Genomic DNA, 23885 nt, shown 5'->3' with positions numbered 1-23885 from the left:
TTCCGCATGGAAAGGCAACAAAGCAGATAACATATTTACAGTACATTCTTCCATTTGTCTTGATGTTAACCTGTACTGTTTTAATTTGGTGCAGTGCACATAACCGCTATTGAAGCAATACTGAAGATACCCTCGTATTGCTAACGTGGAACTCATCCAGATGTTGGCTGACATCACCTTGAGTAGGGCTAATTATTATTTCTCTGCAGCACGGTAGCAAATGGATGCAAATTGTACTATACTGATGTTGATTTGATACCAAGATACTGCATTTGCATTTTAAGGAAGGAACGGCATCAGACTGTTTGAAAATTTATTACATCATTACTTCATTCCATCAGATGAAAAACAAATCACTTGTACAAACAGCACCTTGAGCAGTTGTCAAGGTGCTAATTTGGAGGGCTTAAACTCAGCAACATTTTTCAGCTTCTGTCCCAGTGGACGTATAAACACACAATTCTCCAAATTGGAAGTGCAATAATTTAATGCAATGACACATTATATAAGGTCACTACCATAAGTAATAATATTTGGTTGTTATACAAAAAGCATCTTAAAGCCATTAGTAAATTAGAAAGCAATTTAAAGCCCAAAGTACTATTTTGTTTAGAAATAATTTTGAACACGATGTATTTTTGACAACATCATTTAACAATTTAATGGTTTAGGCTGTTTGACCTCCATTACACTGGGTAACAATTTGTGAGAAAAACATTCAGTTGAGTTGGATTTTTATGCTGATTACAACTACATCGGGATGCTAATCCAAAATTGCAATCATTTTTTTCCCCTTGCACATCAAGTTCTTTCTCCTCAGTTTACCCACTTACAATGTTGTTAATACTGTGTTATCAACACAGTTACTGAATGCTGTCATTAACATGCAGTAATAGTGTTAAATAAACATTGCAGTCATGCCCGTTTCCTTAATGTCATTGTTTCTTTTTTGTTCAAAAAATAAAAATAAAAAAGTACACATGTTAAGTAGGGATGCACCGAAATGAAAATTCTTGTTTGAAACCAAAAACCAAATGAGAAAACAGATGCGACCGAAAAGTCTAACAACTGTTTAAAATATATATTGTTTTAAATTTATCCTTTTTATATTAATGGAAAGATAACCACACCTTGCCATGGGCTCACTAAGGAGGTCAGGTGCGTAGGCAGTTGGGTGGCAGCCAAAGGAGGGGTGATTGGCGGTCCGATCCCCAGCTGCAGAAGTTGGCTGTTGAGACGTGAATGTCACTTCTCTGGTTGGAAAGGAGCCAGCGCGACTGCGTGAGGTTGAGAAGTTCCGACTCGATGCGGTCCGGCTCACCTTTACGCACAGCTCGACATCTGGTACCACTCCTGGGTGGTTGGTCACTCTTCCACTCTGGAGTTGCCCACAGTGGGAGGTGACGAGAAGGTGTGGGCATACTTATTGTTATTATACACCTACTTGCTGCCTGTACATTTGGGTTCAACCCGATAGACGAGAGGGTAGCCTCTGTCTGCCTTCAGGTGGGGGGACGGGTCCTAACCGTTGTTTGTGCTTATGCACCAAACAGCAGCTCAGAGTACACACCCATTTCTGAGTCCTTGGAGGTGGTCCTGGAGAGTGCCTTCTCTTGGGACTCCCTCATTCTGCTGGGGGACTTCACTGCTCACGTGGGCAATGACGGGATGGGCATTATTGGCAAGAACCCCACCCCCCCGATCAGAACCCAAGCGGTGCTCTCTCAATAATGAACACCATGTTCAGGCATAAGGGTGTCCATTAGCGTTTTCACACTTGTAGGAAGTAGGGACCAAGAACTCAGGTTTTAGTTTCATTGTCTAAGGTAGGGACTTTCAGTGGGGCCTTAGGAACTCGATTACGTTAGTGTTTGGTGAATTACTGAAATCAGGAGCTACGCTCCTTTCATACTCGCGCGTCTCGAGAAGCCGCCATATCTAAAAACACTTACCTGTACTAAATCTGTGTGCTGCTCCAGTCTCGTCGTTAGATGCTGGATTGACTCGCCACTGAAAACTACTCCCTTTGAACATGCAAGAATTACCGCCCTGTCCTCGACGTTCATTTATTTCATTGTTTTACGTTCAGCTTAGTTTTCAAAGTGAGTGTGACAAGTAAATAATACGTCACTAGCGCAGACACAAACGTCACAGCAGTTCATATCAGGCACAGGACCCATGTCTGAAAATGACTGCCTGATGTTGGATAGTCCCTATTACTGGAGGATAGTTACAGGAACTAAGAACTCAGGTTCCCGCGGTCCGAAAGCGCCTCATATGTGCACTTTGCACCAGAACACCCTACACCGCAGTTCAATGTTTGATTTTGTAGTCGTATCACCGGACTTGCGACCGCAATTTCTTTGATACTCAAGTGAAGAGAGGGGTGGAGCTGTCAACCAATCACTACCTGGTGGTGAGTTGGCTCTGACAGTGGAGGAAGATGCCGGTCCGGTCCAGCAGACTCAAAGGTTTTGTGAGAGTTTGCGGGGAATGCCTAGTGGAGTCCCGTGTCCAAAAGAATTTCAACTCCTATCTCTCGCAAAGCTTCTTCTATGTCCACAAAGAGACGGTGGACATTGAGTCCGAGTGGACATTGTTCCGCGCCTCTATTGCCTAGGCGGCTGACCAAAACTGCAGCCTTCGGGGGTCAATGCCCGTCGTGGCGGCAACTCCAGAAAAGGCTGGTAGACACCAGCGGAGAGGGATGCCGTCAAGCTGAAGAAGGAGTCCTATCACACCTTTTTGGCCTGCGGCACTCTAGAGGCAGCTGATGGGTACCGGCTGGCCAAGCGGCACGAGCCTCTGGCGGTTACCGAGGCAAAAACCTTGGCATGGTAGGAGTCCGGGGTGGGCTATGGAGAATGGCTTCTGGGTGGCTTTAAAGAAATTTTGTTCCTCCATCCGGCGTCTCAGGAGGGGAAAGCAGTGCACCACCAACACTGTTTGTAGTGTGGATGGAGCACTGCTGACGTCGACCTGGGATGTCGTTAGTCTGTGGGCCAAATACTTTGAAGACCTCCTCAACTCCACCGACACGCCTTCCTATGAGGAAGCAGAGCCTGAAGCGGGTCCTTCTATCTCTGGGGTTGAAGTCCCTGAGTGGTTAAAAAGCTCAGCTCAGGGTGAATGAGATCCGCCAGGACTTTCTAAAGCCACTGGATTTTGTAGGGTTGTCATGGTTTATATTTTTAGTCACATTTTGGCCGAAAACTTTAGGCCTCCAAATCTCTGGTGCATCTCCAGTATACTATTGTTCATATCATTTAAGAAAACGAGGATCCTATAGTTCTAAAAATTGACGTGTAAGAGAAAAAACTGAGCTCAGCATTCAACCAGCTGTCCTATCTAACTCAACATAATTGGGTTCCCCAGTGTTATTTAAAATTCTTGTACAAGCAACAGGAAAATAAAATACATTTTGTTCACATTTGCTCAAAATGACATTTCAGTAGTACTGTCATGGAAAAAGCTGCAGTCAAAAGCACAGGAAGGTGGCCCCAAATAGACAATTACGACGTCACTGATTCAAAAGTCAATGAGACCCCACCTACAAGTTATTCAGCCGCATCCAGTTTTTTGACATCTAACAACTACAAGTAGAATTCGGTTCTTTCATTCAGTCACATATTTCATTAATTGTTTTTTTTATTTTCAGCCCGAAACACAGCAGAAATACTACTACAATCCATACTCTTCACGTTCTCCACTCTCTGCACTCCAGGACTATTTTCATCATGTTAACTACTCACAGAATTCTCCAACTGGCCACTACTACACCTGCACCATGTGTCGTATTCTGCAAGTCATTTTTTACTGAGATGGCAGTGAATGAACATGCTTCATTTGACAGCGATAACTGTCCAAATAATTTTGAAATGGATTGGACGTGTATCGCTGCTTATGATGGCATTCTCGCTTATCTCCATTGTGTCGTCCGCAGCAGTGTCTTCCATCTGTACAGCCGCTCCTTGTATATTTGACCTGTGTTAGCATAAGCGCTCACAATAAAACCCCTCACCACAGTGCTCAATACCGGCCGCCCAAGCCAAGCAGCCTGACAGTGTAGGACTTGGTCGGGGACGTCATGTAGCCCAAGAAATGGTGGCGCTGTGCTCCTTGGCCTTCATCCGCAGTGCTGCTATGCTGGAAGACTTGCGGTCCGGATCTACGTTGAGGTCATAGCCGTTTATCCCTCCAACCATTCCAGCTCCTCCAAACAGACCGCCCATCTGCGTCTGTCCCATGTGACTGCTTCCTGGGCTGGGCACACCGAGGAAGTCGGGGACCCCTCCATGACTATGAGGATGAGGGGGCATACAAGGGGGGACACTATCACAAGGCACAATGCAACCTGGTACCGGAGAGGCACCGCTGCTGCCGCTGATCCATGAAGGGTTTTGAATCTGAAAACGAAGAGGAGAAACTGCGAGGTTATAATAAGGTGTTGAATGCATACTGTAAAAAATATAACTTCCTCCTCAGGATCGAAGCACCGTACCGGACAGTTCTGGGCCACTTTCACTCCTTGTTTTGATGGGATTTGCTGCAAATCATCCCATCTAAATAGGAAGTGACAACTAACCTTTGTGGACCCTAAACTGTAAGCATCTAACGATACGTGAAATCGCGAAACAAAGCCACAATTCTGCTGTGTGGTGTAAGACAATCGTGACACAATCTTAAGCACAGTTCGCACCAAGTATCTTTCAGTTGCAAACTCACAAATGCCTGCCTGCCTCCCTGTCTGCATTGAACTAGACTTTCGGAAAAGCAGAGCATGAGAGTAATCCAGGTAAAAACACCTTCATTTTCATCTTGCGGGGGTTTCGCTTAGCGATAAAAAAAAATGACAGCCAAGTGGTTTCACTAAGAAGGGATGGCTTTTACTGACCATGTAACTTACAGTATTTTTAACAATAAATGGCAGTTGTAACTCGCTATTTTCTTCCAAGAACCTTAATACTGCTCTCCTAAAACTAATTAAACGGTATTATATGAATACAATGTGATCATGGTGAGTCAATCAACCTCTTCCCAAAAAGATCTATTCAAGTCATCTGATGGAAATTCTTCTAGTTTTAATATCGCAATATATATATCACAAAACCCCAAAAAGTCGCAAAGTAAATTTTTCCCGATATCGTTCAGCCATAACAGCAAGTCAAATTAATTATCCAAAAAATGTAAAGTTCAACTAACTTTTTTCATAAAGAGTACACCTACTTCTCTAATTACCTGTGCGTAGCTCTCAGGCCGAGTTAGAAGCGGAAGCTCGTAAGCCGTCGAGAAATGCGTTCGAACCTGTTGCATTTGGCCAAAGCGTTCCCTCTTTCTCCACTTGGCTCTGCGGTTTTGGAACCACACCTGCAAAGAAAGCAATTCATCACATGTGGACCAGGTCACCTGTCGACTGAATGCATTGGCATGCAGCCAAAGACATCACCATAGCGTATTGGTGTCCAAACTACGGTCCGCTGCCCCGTTTCTACAGGCCCGTGGCAAATTTAAATATATCATTGAATATGGCCGGCACAAGAAGCTTAAATTCATCCAACATTTTCTTGCACTTCTCAGCTTTAACGCTGAATGGAGGAAGTCACATAAACAGCGCCTCTCCATTAGCTCAGAGGTCAAAACCTGATGTGTTGAAATGAAAAATATAGGAGAATATCTAGTTTTTGTTTTTTAATAGAGAAATAAAAGATGGAATAAACGTTTTAAAAATGAGATTTTTTGTTTTTTTTTTTGTTTTTGTCTTTTCATTTTATAAAGGTCATAAACATTTTTATTTGAAAAAAAAAAAAGTTGAGATTTTTTTTTTTTTAACTATTAGCTCATTCATTTATTGGTAATCTCATTGCAATTCACTTGGAAATGTCACAATACAGAAATACTCGCTTACCATCTTGTACTTGACATAGAAAATCTGTTGAAATGGTCCGAGCTCGTATCTGAGAAATTGTACAAAATGCTGTATAATATATACAGTGCCTTGCAAAAATATTCGGCCCCCTTGAACCTTGCAACATTTCGCCACATTTCAGGCTTCAAAAATAAAGATATAAAATTTTAATTTTTTGTCAAGAATCAACAACAAGTGGGACACAATCGTGAAGTGGAACAAAATTTATTGGATAATTTAAACTTTTTTAACAAATAAAAAACTGAAAAGTGGGGCGTGCAATATTATTCGGCCTCCTTGCGTTAATACTTTGTAGCGCCACCTTTTGCTCCAATTACAGCTGCAAGTTGCTTGGGGTATGTTTCTATCAATTTTGCACATCGAGAGACTGACATTCTTGCCCATTCTTCCTTGCAAAACAGCTCGAGCTCAGTGAGGTTGGATGGAGAGTGTTTGTGAACAGCAGTCTTCAGCTCTTTCCACAGATTCTCGATTGGATTCAGGTCTGGACTTTGACTTGGCCATTCTAACACCTGGATACGTTTATTTTTGAACCATTCCATTGTAGATTTGGCTTTATGTTTTGGATCATTGTCCTGTTGGAAGATAAATCTCCGTCCCAGTCTCAGGTCTTGTGCAGATACCAGCAGGTTTTCTTCCAGAATGTTCCTGTATTTGGCTGCATCCATCTTCCCGTCAATTTTAACCATCTTCCCTGTCCCTGCTGAAGAAAAGCAGGCCCAAACCATGATGCTGCCACCACCATGTTTGACTCTGGGGATGGTGTGTTCACGGTGATGAGCTGTGTTGCTTTTACGCCAAACATATCGTTTTGCATTGTGGCCAAAAAGTTCAATTTTGGTTTCATCTGACCAGAGCACCTTCTTCCACATGTTTGGTGTGTCTCCCAGGTGGCTTGTGGCAAACTTTAAATGAGACTTTTTATGGATATCTTTGAGAAATGGCTTTCTTCTTGCCACTCTTCCATAAAGGCCAGATTTGTGCAGTGTACGACTGATTGTTGTCCTATGGACAGACTCTCCCACCTCAGCTGTAGATCTCTGCAGTTCATCCAGAGTGATCATGGGCCTCTTGGCTGCATCTCTGATCAGTTTTCTCCTTGTTTGAGAAGAAAGTTTGGAAGGACGGCCGCGTCTTGGTAGATTTGCAGTGGTCTGATGCTCCTTCCATTTCAATGTGATGGCTTGCACAGTGTTTCTTGAGATGTTTAAAGCTTGGGAAATCTTTTTGTATCCAAATCCGGCTTTAAACTTCTCCACAACTGTATATCGGACCTGCCTGCTGTGTTCCTTGGTTTTCATAATGCTCTCTGCACTGTAAACAGAACCCTGAGACTATCACAGAGCAGGTGCATTTATACGGAGACTTGATTACACACAGGTGGATTCTATTCATCATCATCGGTCATTTAGGACAACATTGGATCATTCAGAGATCCTCACTGAACTTCTGGAGTGAGTTTGCTGCACTGAAAGTAAAGGGGCCGAATAATATTGCACGCCCCACTTTTCAGTTTTTTATTTGTTAAAAAAGTTTAAATCATCCAATAAATGTTGTTCCACTTCACGATTGTGTCCCACTTGTTGTTGATTCTTGACAAAAAAATTAAATTTCACATTTTTATGTTTGAAGCCTGAAATGTGGCGAAAGGTTGCAAGATTCAAGGGGGCCGAATACTTTTGCAAGGCACTGTAATGTATAGCTTTGTATTGTACTTAAATTTCTTTCAAATGAGTACTATATCTGTAAATCTACCAATATATCCTGCGACAATATATATTGTAATAATGGCAAACAGGGTTGAATTGTAATTAAATTTCCTTCAAAAGAATCTGTGAATCTGTGTTCAAACCTTACCAATATATCTTGCAAAGTTTTTGAAGACAGTTGGCCAATTTTTGTAGTTTGAAAGTAGCAATAAACCCTTTAGTTTATGAGCATTGAGAAGCACAAACTTGAGCCTTCAAAGACATGATTTTGGAGTTAGCAACTCAACGATTTTGAGGGATATTAATTAATTAATTTCACTTTTTTTTTTTTTTAATTTATTTTTTGCCTGAACATTATTAAGCACTGGTCCTTATTTGAAACTGTCTTTGTATTACGCAGGAAAACATGTTCTTCTGACCACAAATACAGTCCCCGACAAAAGTCTTGTCGCCTATCCATTTTGTAGAAACAATTGCTAATAAAATGACTTTTTATTATTCAATTGGTTTCGGAAATTGCTCATATGAAACCTAATACCCTCCCAAATGATGTTGAATGTACAAAAATATATTTGTTTCACTGAAAAAAAGATTTTTTATTTAGTGAAGACATAAAGGTCAAATTTTGGCAAGACAAAAGTTTTGTCGCCTACAGAAAGCAGTGTGAAAATAGAACAAAAAATGTACTTCAAATACAAAAATATATTGCATAACATTAGTGAATTTAGTGGTGCTGTGAGATCCAAATTTAATATTTTGTACGACTTCCATGGGCTTGAAGGACTGCATCCATGCAGTCCGGCAAGGATTCATACAATTTGTTGATGAAGTCATCAGGAACATCAAAGAAAGCCGTCTTGCATGCCTCCCAGAGTTCATCAACATTCTTGGGTTTTGTCTTCCATGCTTCCTCTATTATCATGTTCATGTCTGGTGACTGGGCTGGCCAGTCCTGGAGGATCTTGATCTTCTTTGCCTTGAGGAACTTTGAGGTAGAGATTGAAGTATGCGATGGAGCACCATCCTGCTGCAGAATTTTGTCCCTTTTTATGGTTAGGAATGTAAGAGGCAGCTATGATTTGTTGACATTTCAGACTATTTATTTCCTTCCACCCTGCAGATCTTTTCTAAACCCCACACTGGGTGTAGCCCCAGACCATGATTTTGCCACCACGGGTCTTGGCTTTCATATGAGCCATTTTTGAAACCAATTGAATAATTAAAAGTCAGGTTATTAGCAATTTTTTCAAAAAAATGGATAAGCGAAAAGGCTTTTCCAGGGACTGTAGATTGATTTATTTAAAAGAGGAATAGGTATGGACTCCTGTGGCACATATCTTTTTTTTTTTAAGCATATCTTAAAAATGACAATATGAAATCTTACACAGACGTTCCACAGGTCAGCTGGCAAGAATAGTCTTCCAAAGTTGTAAAGCGATAGAGATGGTTGTGACTACCCCCCAATGTGAGAGGCTGTTGGCCTTTGAATTAAATCATATGTTTGCAAGAGGGCTTGGAGTCTGTTTCATCCCTTGAGGTTTGGTAGGGCTGGGGGTGAATTTTGTTTGATGTTGGCCACATTTTTTGTTTTGGTTTGTTCTCAAAACATTACATTTGTATTTGTAAATAGCACATCATTTAATACACAGGGCTCTGATTGAATGGCTTCACACTTGTCTCCAAATACTGTTGGATTTATTCTGTGACCATGCTTGTAAGTCAAAATGGTCATGTCTCAAATCATTTTTCAAATGGCATTCACTTCAAATGGCATGGATGTATATGAGTTACCAAGGGAAAAAAAGCAATCCGCTGTAGGGAAAAGTGAGGTTGGTTGCCCCAGTTTTTCTTTTACATGATCATTTTCTCAACTATTCTCTTTGAATAGTAATTCATTTATGACAGATAAACTTAATATCTTGGTTTGAATTTGGAATCTTTTTTTCTTTCAACAATTTTCTTCTTACAGTAAATTATTATTCATGAAAGACATCCTGTCACTTTGCACAAACCATCCCCATTGCAGGGTTAGTTGTCACTTCTTATTTCGATTGGAGGATTTTCAGCAAATTCCATCAAAATAAGGGGTAAAAGTGACCCAGTACGGTCCGGTACAGTGCTTCGATCCTGAAAAGGCTGCCAGTGACACACACGCATCTCCAAGAAGAAAACAATCTACTGACATCAGATTTACAGCCACAAGTGCTAATAACAAGTCTAATCCGTTTCCACCGATATTTATTACCTATTTATTCCACTGATTCTGTCCACCAGTTCCATCTCAATGTATCTTACGAGTTGCGTCGATGTGTGCAATCGTAGCAAACCACCCAGAACTCAGTTGTCCTTTCAACTGGCTGACAGACCGACATGTGATCAGTATGGATAGTTCGCAATGATTAGTTCAAATGCACAAGTGTTTTCTGCAACAACAAATAAAGGAAAAACAAACCAGTGCGGTAACGAGTTAATTGATATATTCATTTTATTTTATTTGCTTTGATGGGGAGGTTCAGAACATCTTACATGTTAATGTGCACATTTGGACTTATTTTTGTTCATTTATTTTAGGTTACTTATTTTATTTACTATTATTATCATTTACGATTATATTACTATATTATTTATTTACTACTTTATTAACAGGCAATATTTGTGTTGTCTTTACAACATACTCCATTTCAATGTGCATAATGTAATATCTATATCATTTTTAAAAAGTCAATGTTTACCTTATCTTCAATCTTAATGTACCTCCTATGTTTTAGGATATGTTCTATAGCAGTGTTTTTCAACCGCAGAGATCGTCAGGTGTACCGCGAGCAATGGCGCCACCAGGAGGGTGGCCAGGGGTGGCCACGGCCCCACCTATAAATTTTTTGGCCACCCTACTGGCCACCCCAGAGGCCAGTATAACAGTGGGGCGAGAAGTGGGATGTTGAGGGTTCTGCAGCACCCTCTGGTGTTAAACCGAGGCTTATTGGACCTTTTATTTTTTAAATGTGTTCATGTGTCATTGCCGTCTAGCTGCAGGGAATTGCGTTATAGACCCTACTCACGTGACGTCACAGCCACGCCCCCGCGCCATGTTGTCCGTATACTCGTCATGTTAATGCATTAGCGCTTCGTAAATTCCTCCTATTATGGCGTGTTTTTCTGCTCGTTAACAATAATAATCAAAATGGTGAAGTCGTGTGTGGCGGTCGGTTGCAAAAACAGAGAAGATAGACGGAGAGACTTGAAGTTTTAACGTATTCCGAGAGACCCGGAGAGGAGAGCGAGATTGACTGCTGCAATTCGACGAGAAAACTGGGCTCCAAACGACTACCACAGATTATGTAGTAGTCATTTTATATCTGGTAAAATGCATTTAATATATATTTAGAGGGTTTTGGGCTGACAACCACAATTAACGTCATTGCTAGGCTAATCGTCGACAACATACACTCAGACGTTGTGAATGAACTACCTGAAAATATATAAGGGGATAATCAGACAGTTGTCATACAATTAATTTACAATTTCACTATTGAGGTCAAAAGCCAAAAAATAAATTCAACTAGGGACAATCTGGACTAGTGCTATCGCACTTCATATTTATTACATATTATATATGTATGTAGTTAGAGTGCTATCGCCAAACCATATAAACATTCAAAGCCCTAGCTCCATTGACAAATGACATGAAATACATTAGACTTGACAGTGGATGTTGGCAAGAACAAAAGATTTTGAATTGAAAATTTCGTAACTCACCTTCCCGAGCACAAGATTCCTGCCGAATTTTCGTGTACGAGGACCTGTTTCACCCAACCAGCAACGTAGCATTTATAAGCCTCCAAACTCTTAAAGTTTTTCAAACTTTCGTGAGAATAGGCTGATTTTGTGTGGACAAGATAGTTGTAAATATCAGGGTCAGGCAAAGACGGCAAAGACAGCGGGTCGAAAAACATCGATTAAGGCATCAAATATGGATCTGGCGAATGGATGGACTGAAGCTTTTCCACATAACGCCTTTTATGCAACGCATCCAATGAGTTTACGGCGTCAGATAACACCGGGGCTTCCATGAATTGCTCTATAACTTGCACGACTAATTGAAAACAATGAGAATAGGTCTAAAAAATACGGACAATATGGCGGCCGGATACAGCGACACGTCATTTTGTGACGTAGGTGAGTAGGGTCTATAGTACACGGGTGTTTTTATTTCCAATACAAAAACTCCAACACACACTGTCGGTGAAATAGAATGCTATCTTTGTAGTAGCCTACAGTAGTAGTAGTACGTAAACTATCAAGCATGTATAGAGAAAAGGCGCAATCACGACAAATGTGGACCAAAACGGCTCTTCTTGGATGGGAAAAAATAAAAAAGCTGTGAGTCACTTCCAGCGCCGCTGCAGTATAGTGTCAGATTGTAGTAGCTGTGGAACTCAAAATGTTGACTGTACTGTTTAGGACTATGCACATCAAATCATTAGTAACATTTAATATAGCACAATACACCAAAGTATATCAGTAAGCGTGTGCTTAAGTCTTTCTGATCGTTTTCTTCTGGCTTTTTTACTGCAACAACATAATAAAAACCTGAAATTATGGCTCTTAGTTTTGGTGAGCCACCCCAAGATTTTAAGTGGCCCCATCCGGCCACCCCTATGAACAATTTCTGGAGGCGCCACTAGCCGCGAGAAATTATCGAATGTTGCATTTATATATATTCATTCATTCATTCATTTTCCATGCCGCTTATTCCTCACGAGGGTCGCGGAGGTATAATATATAAATTTGTAATGTCCATAACTGTGTACGGGCCCTTGATGTTGCCATCAAACTGCAGAGTGGTGACGTAGCGGGAAGCAAGCAAGGAGGGAGGGAGTCTCAGGGAGAACGGTGTGAGAGCCAAGTTCACGGTCGCATGTTGCGGATGCCGCTGTTATTTTTTTTATTATTTTCCATTGTTGCCACCATAAAGTGAGTAAGTCATCACTGACTCCTCTCCTTTCTATTTCTCCATTCGGGGCTATTACAATATTGTTTTTTTACGTCGGCGGGCAGAGCTGCAGTAGAAGGAAGGAAGGAGTTGGTGGAAAGTTTGAGAGTTCTCGGTCGTGTGCAGATGAGCGGAGTATCGCTCGTGTCGCGTTCAAAAACTGCTCGGATTTCTAGCCATCAATGACCTTGCTGTCCTCGACAATGTGGACCCCAGCACGTCTTCTGCACATCATTTGGTTAGACTCGTCATGTGTCGATGTAGTCCAAAGTGTGCTTTCTATTATATCCATATGTGATGACCGTCAATCTTCCCCCTGTGTTTTATTCCAACGCATTGTTGAGAACAGCAAGGTGGCTAATGGCTAAAAATCCGAGCAGTTCTTGAACGCGAAACTAGCAGCAATCTCAAAACAGTGCCAAGGTGCCAAGCAAGTTTAAACGTCATCTCCAAACGAAACACTTGTCGCTTCAAAACAAGTCCATGGACTATTTTGTTTGCCTTCGTGAAAACACAGAGAAACAGGCAACTTGATAAAAACTACAAAGGTAAATGAAAAAGCCCTCAAAGCCAGTTACCTTGTTGCTAAATCCAGAAAGTCCCACACTGTGACAGACACATTTAATACTACCTGCCTGCAAAGCCATTGTCTGTGAGATGCTCGTCCCTGATGTGGTTAAAGACATTGCTCAAGTCTCCCTTTCTGATAATTCTGAGCTTTGTCAAACCTAACTGCTATAAAAAAATAATAATAATAATAAAAACAGAGACTGAGAGCGGTTGAAGAATAAGGATATCGACTCTGTGTTTATATAAACAGGCTCAAGTTTCACACTGAGTAAGTATACATATTGAGAAATTATTTTAAATTCTAAATATACTGTGCAGAAAATTATTTTGGAACATTTTTAGTTTGTGGTGTGCTGCGGGATTTTTTCCAATGTAAAAACGTGCCTTGAGTCAAAAAAGGTTGAAAAACACTGTTCTATAGTACCATAGTTAAAATTAGGCTTTTGCATTTAGATTTGAGGAAATGAGGGTAAACAATATGAGGATATGGAGGTTTGGATTACTGTTCTTTTTATTAACTAATATATTGCACATCATTGAAATAAATAAAATTTCCAATGAAAATCAGGTTCTCATACAGTTAGGAAATAAGTATTTGAACACCCAGCAATTTTGAAGAATGATGAGTACCATCCCAAGAACACCATCCCTACTGTGAAGCATTGGGGTGGTAGCATCATGCTTCGGGGGTGTTTTTCTGCACATGGGACTGGACGAATGCACTGTATTAAGGAGAAGATGACCGGGGTCATGTATTGTGAGATTTTGGGGAATAACCTCCTTTCCTCAGTTAGAGCATTGAAAATGGCTCATGTGTAAATATTTCTACTTTTTCTACTATTCGTTGATTCAATAACTTGATTGTTTTATGGTCTGATACAGAATGTTTTATGGTCTGATACAGATTTAAATTGTAGAATATTCTGATTGGGTATCATTCCTTATCAATGTTTTTCTCAAATTGTTTTTTCTATTCCTTGCAAAATATCTACATTTAAATGATACTAATGGGTCCTCTGATTTTTGTCCTAATCCCACCTCTTGTGTCGCCTTTCCCTCCCTCTATGAAGTGACTCATTTTCCTCCCACCTCTTTTTTAAGTCAAAGAAGTGAAGCTGCTATATTGGAAAGTGAGATGGGAGAATGTTCCAACTGGAGTTTGTTTTCAGTTCGTGTTTAATTTCCTGATGCCAAAGCCAGTGGCTTTCCGTGGCCAACCCCTTTGACCTCTCAGAGGCGTGTGGACCAAGGGAGCCCATCAAAAACACACATGCATTTGCATACTGTGTCATTTACAAAAGTCACAATCTATTACCGGCAAAGTTTGAATGCTGTCAACTTAAAAAAAAAAAAAAAAAAGGAAAAAAAAAAGAAAATAAGAAAATAAAGAGCACCCCTCGTCTTGGTTTCGTGTTCTAAGTGAGTCATGTGCTGCTTTGTCTTTGAACGGCAGAAAAAAGGGGACGTGAGCCAAATAGTTTGGAAAAGAGATCATTCAAGGCGCAAGTGTTATGAAGTCATATTTGCCTGTCCAATGCCACACCTTCGAAAGTGGTTGTTCTCAACAAGAACTTACTGAGTTCTCATTATTCTCATACCAGACGATATTAACTCTTTGGCTGCCATTGACAGCGATAACTGTCTAATCCATTTGGACTGAAAGGGGCTTTGTATCAATGCCGGTACTATCTCAGCCAATCACATGTGAGCATCCAAAATGCCCACCCATGCTTTGTCATAATAAAAAGGTATTTTGAATGATCACAATGGGAGTATGTCAGACTCTCCATGTGAAACATTAAAACTGTTCAGAATCCGGGCACTTAGACTTCCATTCTCTGTGTCAAACAGCTGAACAGGACAGGTTTAAAAAAAAAAAAAAAAAAAATGCCCACCCATCCTCCTTACGTCATTAGCCACATTTACATGCTGACTTTTATTCATACCGATTCAAATCATTCCGAATGGAAATTTCACATCAGCTGTTTACATGTCACTTCATCTATTCCGATCCAGCGTTTACATGTGACTGCCTTTATTCCGAAAGGACGTTTGACAACTGCCGTCTGACATGCACAGATTAATCAAAACAAAGCGTCACGTTGCAAAACATGGAGCTCGATCGTCAGATCAGCTGCTGTTTTAACTTTTCGAGTGGAAACAAAACTTCAGAATGATACGCCGTTCATGTAAAAAGTTGTGTGGGTGCGCTGTGCGTGTGCTTGGAAGCCATGTTGCAAGTGACGTTACTTACGTCACCGAGAGACGTCACCACGTCAGTACGGAGCATGCGCAGAAAGAACGCAACCAGACACCATTCCGCTTCCCTGTTTACATGATATAATTTTACTTCTAATCGGTTTGGGAAAAGGAATATTCCACCCCTGTGAATCGGAATGAAATTCCATTCGGTTTGGGCCTGTTCATTCCGAATGAGGTTTTTATATGGAACACATTTATTCGGTTTGAACAAATACTCCGATTGTAATTGGAATATTTGGCTCCATGTAAACGTGGCAATTGTCACATGCACCCATGCTCAAGTTTATCAGTTTGTACAATACAGCAGGGGTTTTCAACCCAGTCCTCAAGGCACACTGTGGGTCCTGGTTTTTGTTCCAGCCGATCCAGCAGAGACAGTTGAACCAATGAGGCTTCTGCTAAAACAAGCCACACCTGACTGCAATCAACTGATTGCACTTGTAAAACACCAGATTGGGGAAAAAGTGTTGTCATCTTGTTTGGTAAGAATGAAATCCTGCACCCACAGTGTGCCTTAGTGGAATAGGTTGGGAACCCCTGCAATACAGTATGTGAATGGGTGCAACTGACATCACAAATGGCTGCGCCTGTAATCAGTGTTATTTTTTGTGTTTAAACATTGTTATTATTATTATTTTTTTTTTTAATTTATTCATTTTTTTGCCGTTGCATTCTTGAATAATTTGAGCCACCATCTTTTACATGAAGGTCATTTATACTAGGTGTTGTCTTTCCTCTTCCTTTCAATTTAGAAGAGTAATAAAGTTGTGGATGATTTTCCTTAGTTTCAGTGTTTTAAGTGGTAATAAGCCAAAGTTACTGTGTAGTCAATCTAAAAACAGTTCAGTTTTAGACCAACTGTGGTTCATTAATCCACGGTGGCTGAGAGGTGTAAGGCAAAATGCAAAGTCCAAACACTGCAAATAGAAAAAAGCATGAACCCTAATCGCAAACGCTTTGCGAAAGAAAAAAAGCATGAATGCAAACTGGCACAACACGACTCCCACTTGCCAAAGCATGACTGCAAGTTAGCAAAAGCAGGAACCCCAATTACCACAACACAAATGCAAATGGCTGGCAACACAAATAAAAATGGCTCGCAAGACGAATGTAAGAAGCCACAGCACGACTGCCAGAGGACAACACCGAAGTAAAAAAAAAAAATTTTTTTTTTAAACACTTTGTATTTTCCTGAATGTGCTTTGTGACCATCTCTACGGACCTCCATGAAGTCGCATCAGACGCAAAATTATATAAAAATAACGTGAATCGTTTGTGCTATAAAAAGTTTTTTTTTGTCCTATCGTTTGAGGTATTTCTAACTCTTTTATAGGGTAACCTGAGGTCAATAAGCCTTCCATTTTGATAAAAAATTGTGTCAATCGTTGTGCTGTAAAAAATGTCGTTTGTGTTGCTATCGTTTTATAGATATTGCGATATTAATTTCGAGTGAAGACGTCATAACTCCCATGCTTTTTGGACCCTTATTGTAAAGTGTAGCACATGTGTCCCTTAACTAAGAAATTATAAATGCTAAGTTAACAAACCCTAACCCTATATAGGCCTATATATCTTTTTAATTTTACCAAACCATTAGTTACTGTCTTGTTATGCATTAACTAATGCATTAACTAATGCATTAGCTAATGCATTCACTAAATGTTAGATAAGCAATTATATTAATTATTGTAATGTTACTTAAACATGAGTTATTTTTTAAAAATGCATTAACTAATGTTAATTAAGGGACCCTTATTGTAAAGTGTTGCCGTATTTATTTTGGTTTACAAAATAAACTCTAAATAAATCTCAAATAGTTCAAAATCAAAATCGTACAGCTCAGTTTTGCAAAAAAAGTTTTAAAAAAATAAAATAAAATAAAAAACAAGAAAAAAAAGTCTCAAAATTGGTTGTGTTAACATTGTCGATGACTCCGCTGTGAATGACGAACTTTATTTTTGTATTAAAGTGTGTCCCCTGGTACCTCCTGCGAAAATGCTTTGTTTACAAATTTTATACAATGCTTTTTTACTAATTTTTGCTCTGTTAACATGGACAAAGTTTCCTTAATTCAATCAGTTTTGGAATATTATGGAAAATTATGATCGGATGCATAGTTTTCATCAACTCTGAAAATATGAATTTGATAAGGGCTTGAGTGTTCACGCGTCACACTGTCGGTCTGAACAAAAAAAATTGACATATACTGGAAATAGCAGTAGAAGAAGAAGCCATACTGACTTCCATGTCAACAAAACATCGCTGTGTCCATTTCTACATAACTACAATATTTTGTGTATTTTACCTGTTTTTCTACCATCAAGTCTTTTGGAAATTTTAAGATCTTTGAATATCTCAAGCTATGTGTTCGTCTCAGATACAGCCCAGTTTAGTCTTGCGTTACCCGGTCTTCTGCTCGCTCTGCTTCTACCAACTTCCAGGAATAAAAGAGACGCATCTAATGTCACGGACAACCTGAGGTGGATAGTAACGCGTTGCATGTACTCCGTCACCTTTACTTGAGTAACATTTTGAAAAAAATTGACTTCTAAGAGTAGTTTTATGAAGCTGTACTTTTTACTTTTACTTGAGTAGATTTGTGAAGAAAAAAACGTTACTCTTACTCCGCTACTTTGCGCTACACAAGAGTCGTTATATTTTTCCTCTTTTCTACATATTAGATTATTTTTTGTTTTTTGCAAGCGATGCCAAGTAGTAGTAGCAGCTGTGGTAGTAGCAAGTAGCTCTTCCAATTTCACCAATGAGATGTCGCAACAATGATCATATGACTCCATTGTACCAAGCTTGCCGTTCTGTCTTCGCGCCAGCCTGTTCAATCATGTGCTGTCTTTAAAGCACCGTGAAAAATGAAGTATTTGATATTAAGGGTGTAACGGTACATGTATTCGTATTGAACCGTTTCGGTACTTGGTGGTCGGTTCGGAATGGAGGCGTACCGAACGAGTTTCTGACGTAATGTAACCCTTACTTTTCAAGGCTGTGAGTCGATCGGGTTACAGTTTCTTTGTGTAGATTATATTTACTCCGTCTTATCTACTATAATGAGGACCAACACGGTAGGACAGTAAGAAACGTCAACGGCACGACAACGTGGCCGCCGCGAGAACGCAGTGAAACGCGGGCGTTAAAGTCAATCAGCCAATAGTGGCTCAACACGACGCACGCAAAAAGAATGGCAGAGCTTATTATTTGACGTGAGACGCGACCCTCCTGCGTCAATATTACTAACTAGCAGACCAGATGTCACTCGTATAAAAATACGGTGGATCCGGTCGATTTTAAAACTAATATGCAATTGTAACTTACTTTTTGAGTCCATCAGATCTCCTGAGTGGTAGATCGGGGCACAGTTGACTTGTCTTTTTTGATTTACTGCTGTCTTCTCTGCTATAATAATAACCAACACGGCCCCGTGTTCAATACAAAGCCCTCCTACCACAACAAAACAAGTAGGAACTAATATTCACATAGGAACTAAAGTTAAACAACATAAAGTTTGCAATATAAAGGAATACTACATCACATTTGTAAAATACAAACACATAATAAAATAAATAGTAGCCCATTTAGATAAAATAAATTGAAATGAGCTAAAATACCTGTAATTAAATAATAAGAATAATAGACAGATCCTGCTTACACAATTAAATTCATCAATTTCTGTGTGGCGCTTTAACTTGAGAAAATCCACCAATAAAGCTTTCATCGAGGCATATCATTTGTAAAATACAGTACATGTTAAAATCTTTGTCATTGGGATTGCTTTTCTCTCTAGCACAGGACTGAAAGGCAAGTTGTTGTTGGATTATTATCTTTAAATACTCACTACATTTTGAGCAGAATTCTAGCTTTGTATAGGCTACTGTTCCTATTGTTGAAAGCACAAAAGTGTGTAATAAACAATTAGCACATTTATATTTTGCATTTTGTTTCCTTACTGTACCGAAAATGAACCGAACCGTGACCTCAAAACCGAGGTACGTACCAAACCGAGATTTTTGTGTACCGTTACACCCCTATTTGATGTAAAGTACTGCCCTCAACATGACTGGAAAGCATGGATTTTAGTTCATAACAAAAAAAAAGAAAATTCATTTAGGCATTTCATTTGTAAAATAGACGTTATAATCTTTGTCATTGCGGTGTTTTTCTCTGTAGCACAGGACTTCTTTTTTCTTTCAGGAAAAATAGCTGACCAATACGTGGGGTCTGAAAAGCAAATGATTGTTGTATTATTGTCTTCAAATACCCGCTACTCTTGCATGATCTTGCAATCCTCGCGTGAACCGATCAAGCCGCTCCACAGACTCTCTGCTCATAAAATGCGTCCTGTGGAAATTGGGGGCGAGCGTCAGTGGTGCGTTGCGTTGGCACAGACAAGTCTGTGTATTACCGGCGTAAGGCTGACAACACAAAAAATCTAAAAAAAAACTCCCCCCACATATACAATGATTAGGTTTGCCTGTGCACTGCTTCGCTCGTGTGAATAGGACTCAAATTCCTCAAGAAGTTGTTTATTTTTTGGGGTCCTTTGATATTCACATGTAACAATTAGGGTTGTTTCGATCATGTTTTTTTGCTCCCGATCGATCCCGATCGTTTTAGTTTGAGTATCTGCCGATCCCGATATTTCCCGATCCGATTGCTTTTTTTTTGCTCCCGATTCAATTCCAATCATTCCCAATAATTTTTCCCGATCATATACATTTTGGCAATGCATTCAGAAAAAAAATGAATAAAACTCGGACGAATAGATACATTCAACATACAGTACATAAGTACTGTATTTGTTTATTATGACAATAAATCCTCAAGATGGCATTTACATTATTAACATTCTTTCTGTGAGAGGGATCCACGGATAGAAAGACTTGTAATTCTTAAAGGATAAATGTGACTTTGTATATTGTGACTAAATATTGCCATCTAGTGTATTTGTTGAGCTTTCAGTAAATGATACTGTAGCCATTTAACTGTTCTGCCCAAATGCATGATGGGAAGTGCAACCATGACTGTGCAAAGTGGCACTAATTGATATATCTTCTCTGCGTTGGGAAATAACATAGGGTGTTAAGAAAAAGATCAACTACTACCTTTCTACCCCACTTTGCTTCCCATGATATTTGTAATTGTTGAGAGAGGGATTGTAAGGCTTTAGCCAATTAAAAAAAGGCTCTAAAGGGTGCCAAAATTCACTCTACTCATTATACGCTGCCTTTTAGCTCTATATATAGGTAAAACGGCGCCATTATAGATTGAACGCGATATTGTGTGAGTGGGTCGTGCAGCGCATGCGTTGATTGCGTTAAATACTTTAACGTGATTAATTCAAAAAAAAATAATTACCGCCCTTAACGCGATAAATTTGATAACCCTACTTTAAGCCAAAACTAAAGACTCTGGATGAGTGTAAGACATTTTGTCTGTAACGTTAATACAATTAGAAAATGATTTAATTAAAAAATATATATATTTTTAAAAGGCATGTCCGATATTTTTTTTGCCGGTTCCAATACTTTGAAAATGATGTGATCGGACCCGATCGATCGGCGTCCCGATCGATCGGGTCCGATCGGGATCTTTAGTAACAATGATTGATTTTAAAAAAGGGTTAGGGTCAGGAGGGCAAACCTCTTAAAACTACCGAAATGCAAAGAAAACTGCTTTTGGCACAGTTATACTAAGGGCGTAGTTTTGTTCTCAACATTGGTGGGTACTATATAACAGCATGACCTGCACGTACGGGACATTAATAAGACCAAACACATTGCGTGAACGGGTGTCAGGGCTACATTTCTTGCAAATATGAACTTAATTAATTGATAGGCTTAATAAACAATGCAAAATAAATCTGTATTGACTTACATACTACAATTTCATATGTATTGGTTCAGGTGATACACCGTTCGATTCAAACTTTTTTTCTTTTTTCAAAGACAACTAAAGAAACATTTTGAAAACTTCCAGAATAAATGCCTGGATTTTATTAGCAAATTTAAATGTTCAGTATTGGAACATAATTTAAATTACATTACAATGCACAATAAAAAAAAACTTGTTAATAATGTCTAACTATCTGTCTATCTAACTGAAAAAAACAAACATTTGTCTTAAGACCACTCAACATTGTCTGTCTAAATAAAGAGATTAAATATAACTGAATAAACTTCTTAATCAGGGAATAACAAAATAAATAAATAAATAAATAAAAATTGAGCCTTCCTTCAGGTAAAACACTACTGCTTCTGTCCACAAGCAGAGCCAAACTGCAAAAAAATGAAAGCTCCTTTGGCCAAATTGGGGTGAAGGTATCAGTACTTGTATCTAAAATTGGATTGGAAGTGGAATGCATCAATGTCAGCCGATGAGTTAATCCCCAAAGTTAGCATCATTGTCGCGGACACATCTGCATAGAAGGAGACTCCGAGCTCAAAGCGATTTGGCAGCGTGACAGTAATAGCTGAAGACGCTGACAGCGAAAGGCAGCTTACAGAACCATTAAGGACCTTTATTTATGCTGCACAGCCAGCAAGCAAAGAAGATGGGGGTCGGGAGGCGAGTGCACAAACTCCAAAAGCAGCTTTGAAGTTGTAGCCTTCCCACCTAATCTCTGTCATCCAGGACCGAAGCGATTGATAGGTTGACTCAGCAGCCACCCTCCTCCACAGCGAGATGGTCGCATTTTTTACTCACGCTGCATGAAATACTCAAACAGCAGAAAAAAGACCTAAACTGTACAGAGACCATGGTTTAACTGGATGAAGACTCTTAGGCATATTGTGGAGAAAACCTGTGTTGTTTCGCAGCTGAAAAGAATTATTATATGGCTTGGCAAGCCAGTGATGCCCTTCAGTATTCCAAAGTTGCATATCCCTGGACTTTGTCCTGACAGACCTTCTCTCACAATTGTGGGATTTAGACTTGATTGCATGCATGTTTGCAGTTTGTTTTGTAGGACACCGGGTCAAACCTCACAGTGACTCAAAAAAGTGGGCTGTATGCCTCTCAGTTGGGAAAGTTAATTATATTCATTTATGGAATAGATGCATCTGTGTGAACCATCATGTTATACTTTTTTTTTTTCTTTCTTTCTTTTAACTGTACCACCACATGGACCGGACAGTCCATGACTTCGTCTCAGACTGCACTTGGAAATTGGAAGTGGCATTTCAATTGCTTTTTATATCCTTCCCAAACAGTCTGATGACTTGGTTTCTCTCAGTGTCCCTCACCTTCTGCCTGCATAGTTTGGTGTGGAAGTAGTTGAAACATAGCTATACAAGAGACAAACCCTTGGCCTCTGACCTTCGCACAACATGTCTGCTGCAAGTAAGCGCTCTGATCTTTGGTTGGCTGGAAGGAAACGGAGATGGAAATGGAGAACACTCGACTTTTCTGTTGTCACACTCTTGTGTGGGTGAAAATTAGCGTTGCTGACAGTCCCGGATTGTGAGGGCCATCCTGGAATTTAGGAAGTTCGGACTGGTACTGCTGGCGGCTTGCCACAGTCGACAGTGGAGAATGCGTGTGTGGCAAGGTACAACTTATGTGTGAAATACCCTGTAAACCCATATCCATTCTAGTGTAGCTGTAGCAATATATTAATTTGATATCTGTTGTCAATGGCACTGAAACATTATCATTCGATGCTAGCCCTCCCAATTCAAAAGGATTGGACGTCTGTCACCGTAAATGACAACAAATTAGTACACAGACAGGGACAACTGCGCAAACATTGTACTGCTGATGTCAATTAAAGCGAAACTCTTTTTGTATGCGATCTGCTCTCACCTGAACACGAGCTTCCGTCAGGTCTGTTCTGAGTGCCAGCTGCTCGCGGGCATATACATCTGGGTAGTGCGTCTTCTGAAAAACCTTTTCCAACTCCTCCAGCTGGTAGCTGGTAAACGTAGTTCGATTGCGCCTCTTCTTGCCTTTGTTGCTCTCTGCCTCATTTTTATCCAAAGGGCTTGAAAGATCTGAGCCCGGATGCTCGGCTGACCCCTTCACTCCCGCGTCCTTTAGATTTAAGTAGCTGCTTTCCATCCCAGGGGGGTCGACACTGGAAGGTAACTCAGACTCTGTCAGGTCGCTGTCCTTTCCTGCATTAACAGATGTAAAGTTAAGATCAGTTTTACCCGGTGTTGGAAAGAATATCTTGTGAATCAAATTGGTTACAATCACAAGTTGCCCCATTGAAAATGGAACAGTCATATTCCATTTCTCTAGCAAAACATTTCATTGTGCAACTCTCTGACCAATTAACGCTGAAGAGAAACAGCGACAGGCAATGAGCAATATGCTCTTTTAAATGTCTGTTGCTTTTGGTGAATGTAACTGCAAAAAAAGAACCCTGTGACTAACGAGTCAGTAATTGCATCTGCACACCATCACATTTTAACAT

General features: G+C 39.9%; 1 protein-coding gene across 1 annotated transcript in view; it reads right to left on the bottom strand.

Moving 5' to 3' along the window:
* Positions 1-362: 362 nt before the first annotated feature.
* alx4b (ALX homeobox 4b) overlaps positions 363-23885 on the bottom strand; it is a 44048-nt gene continuing 20525 nt past the window's right edge. Inside the window, exons 2-4 of the mRNA XM_057837928.1 lie at positions 23273-23583; positions 5239-5367; positions 363-4406 (exon numbers count right to left, since the gene is read on the bottom strand). Coding sequence (XP_057693911.1) covers positions 4086-4406; positions 5239-5367; positions 23273-23583 — 761 coding nt within the window. The 3' untranslated portion in view covers positions 363-4085. The remainder of the gene's footprint in view (positions 4407-5238; positions 5368-23272; positions 23584-23885) is intronic.

Source organism: Corythoichthys intestinalis, chromosome 5 (assembly GCF_030265065.1).
Source record: "Corythoichthys intestinalis isolate RoL2023-P3 chromosome 5, ASM3026506v1, whole genome shotgun sequence".
NCBI lineage: Eukaryota > Metazoa > Chordata > Actinopteri > Syngnathiformes > Syngnathidae > Corythoichthys > Corythoichthys intestinalis.
The sequence above is the reverse complement of the archived record's forward strand: the minus strand, read 5'-3'. Positions and strand labels throughout refer to the sequence as shown.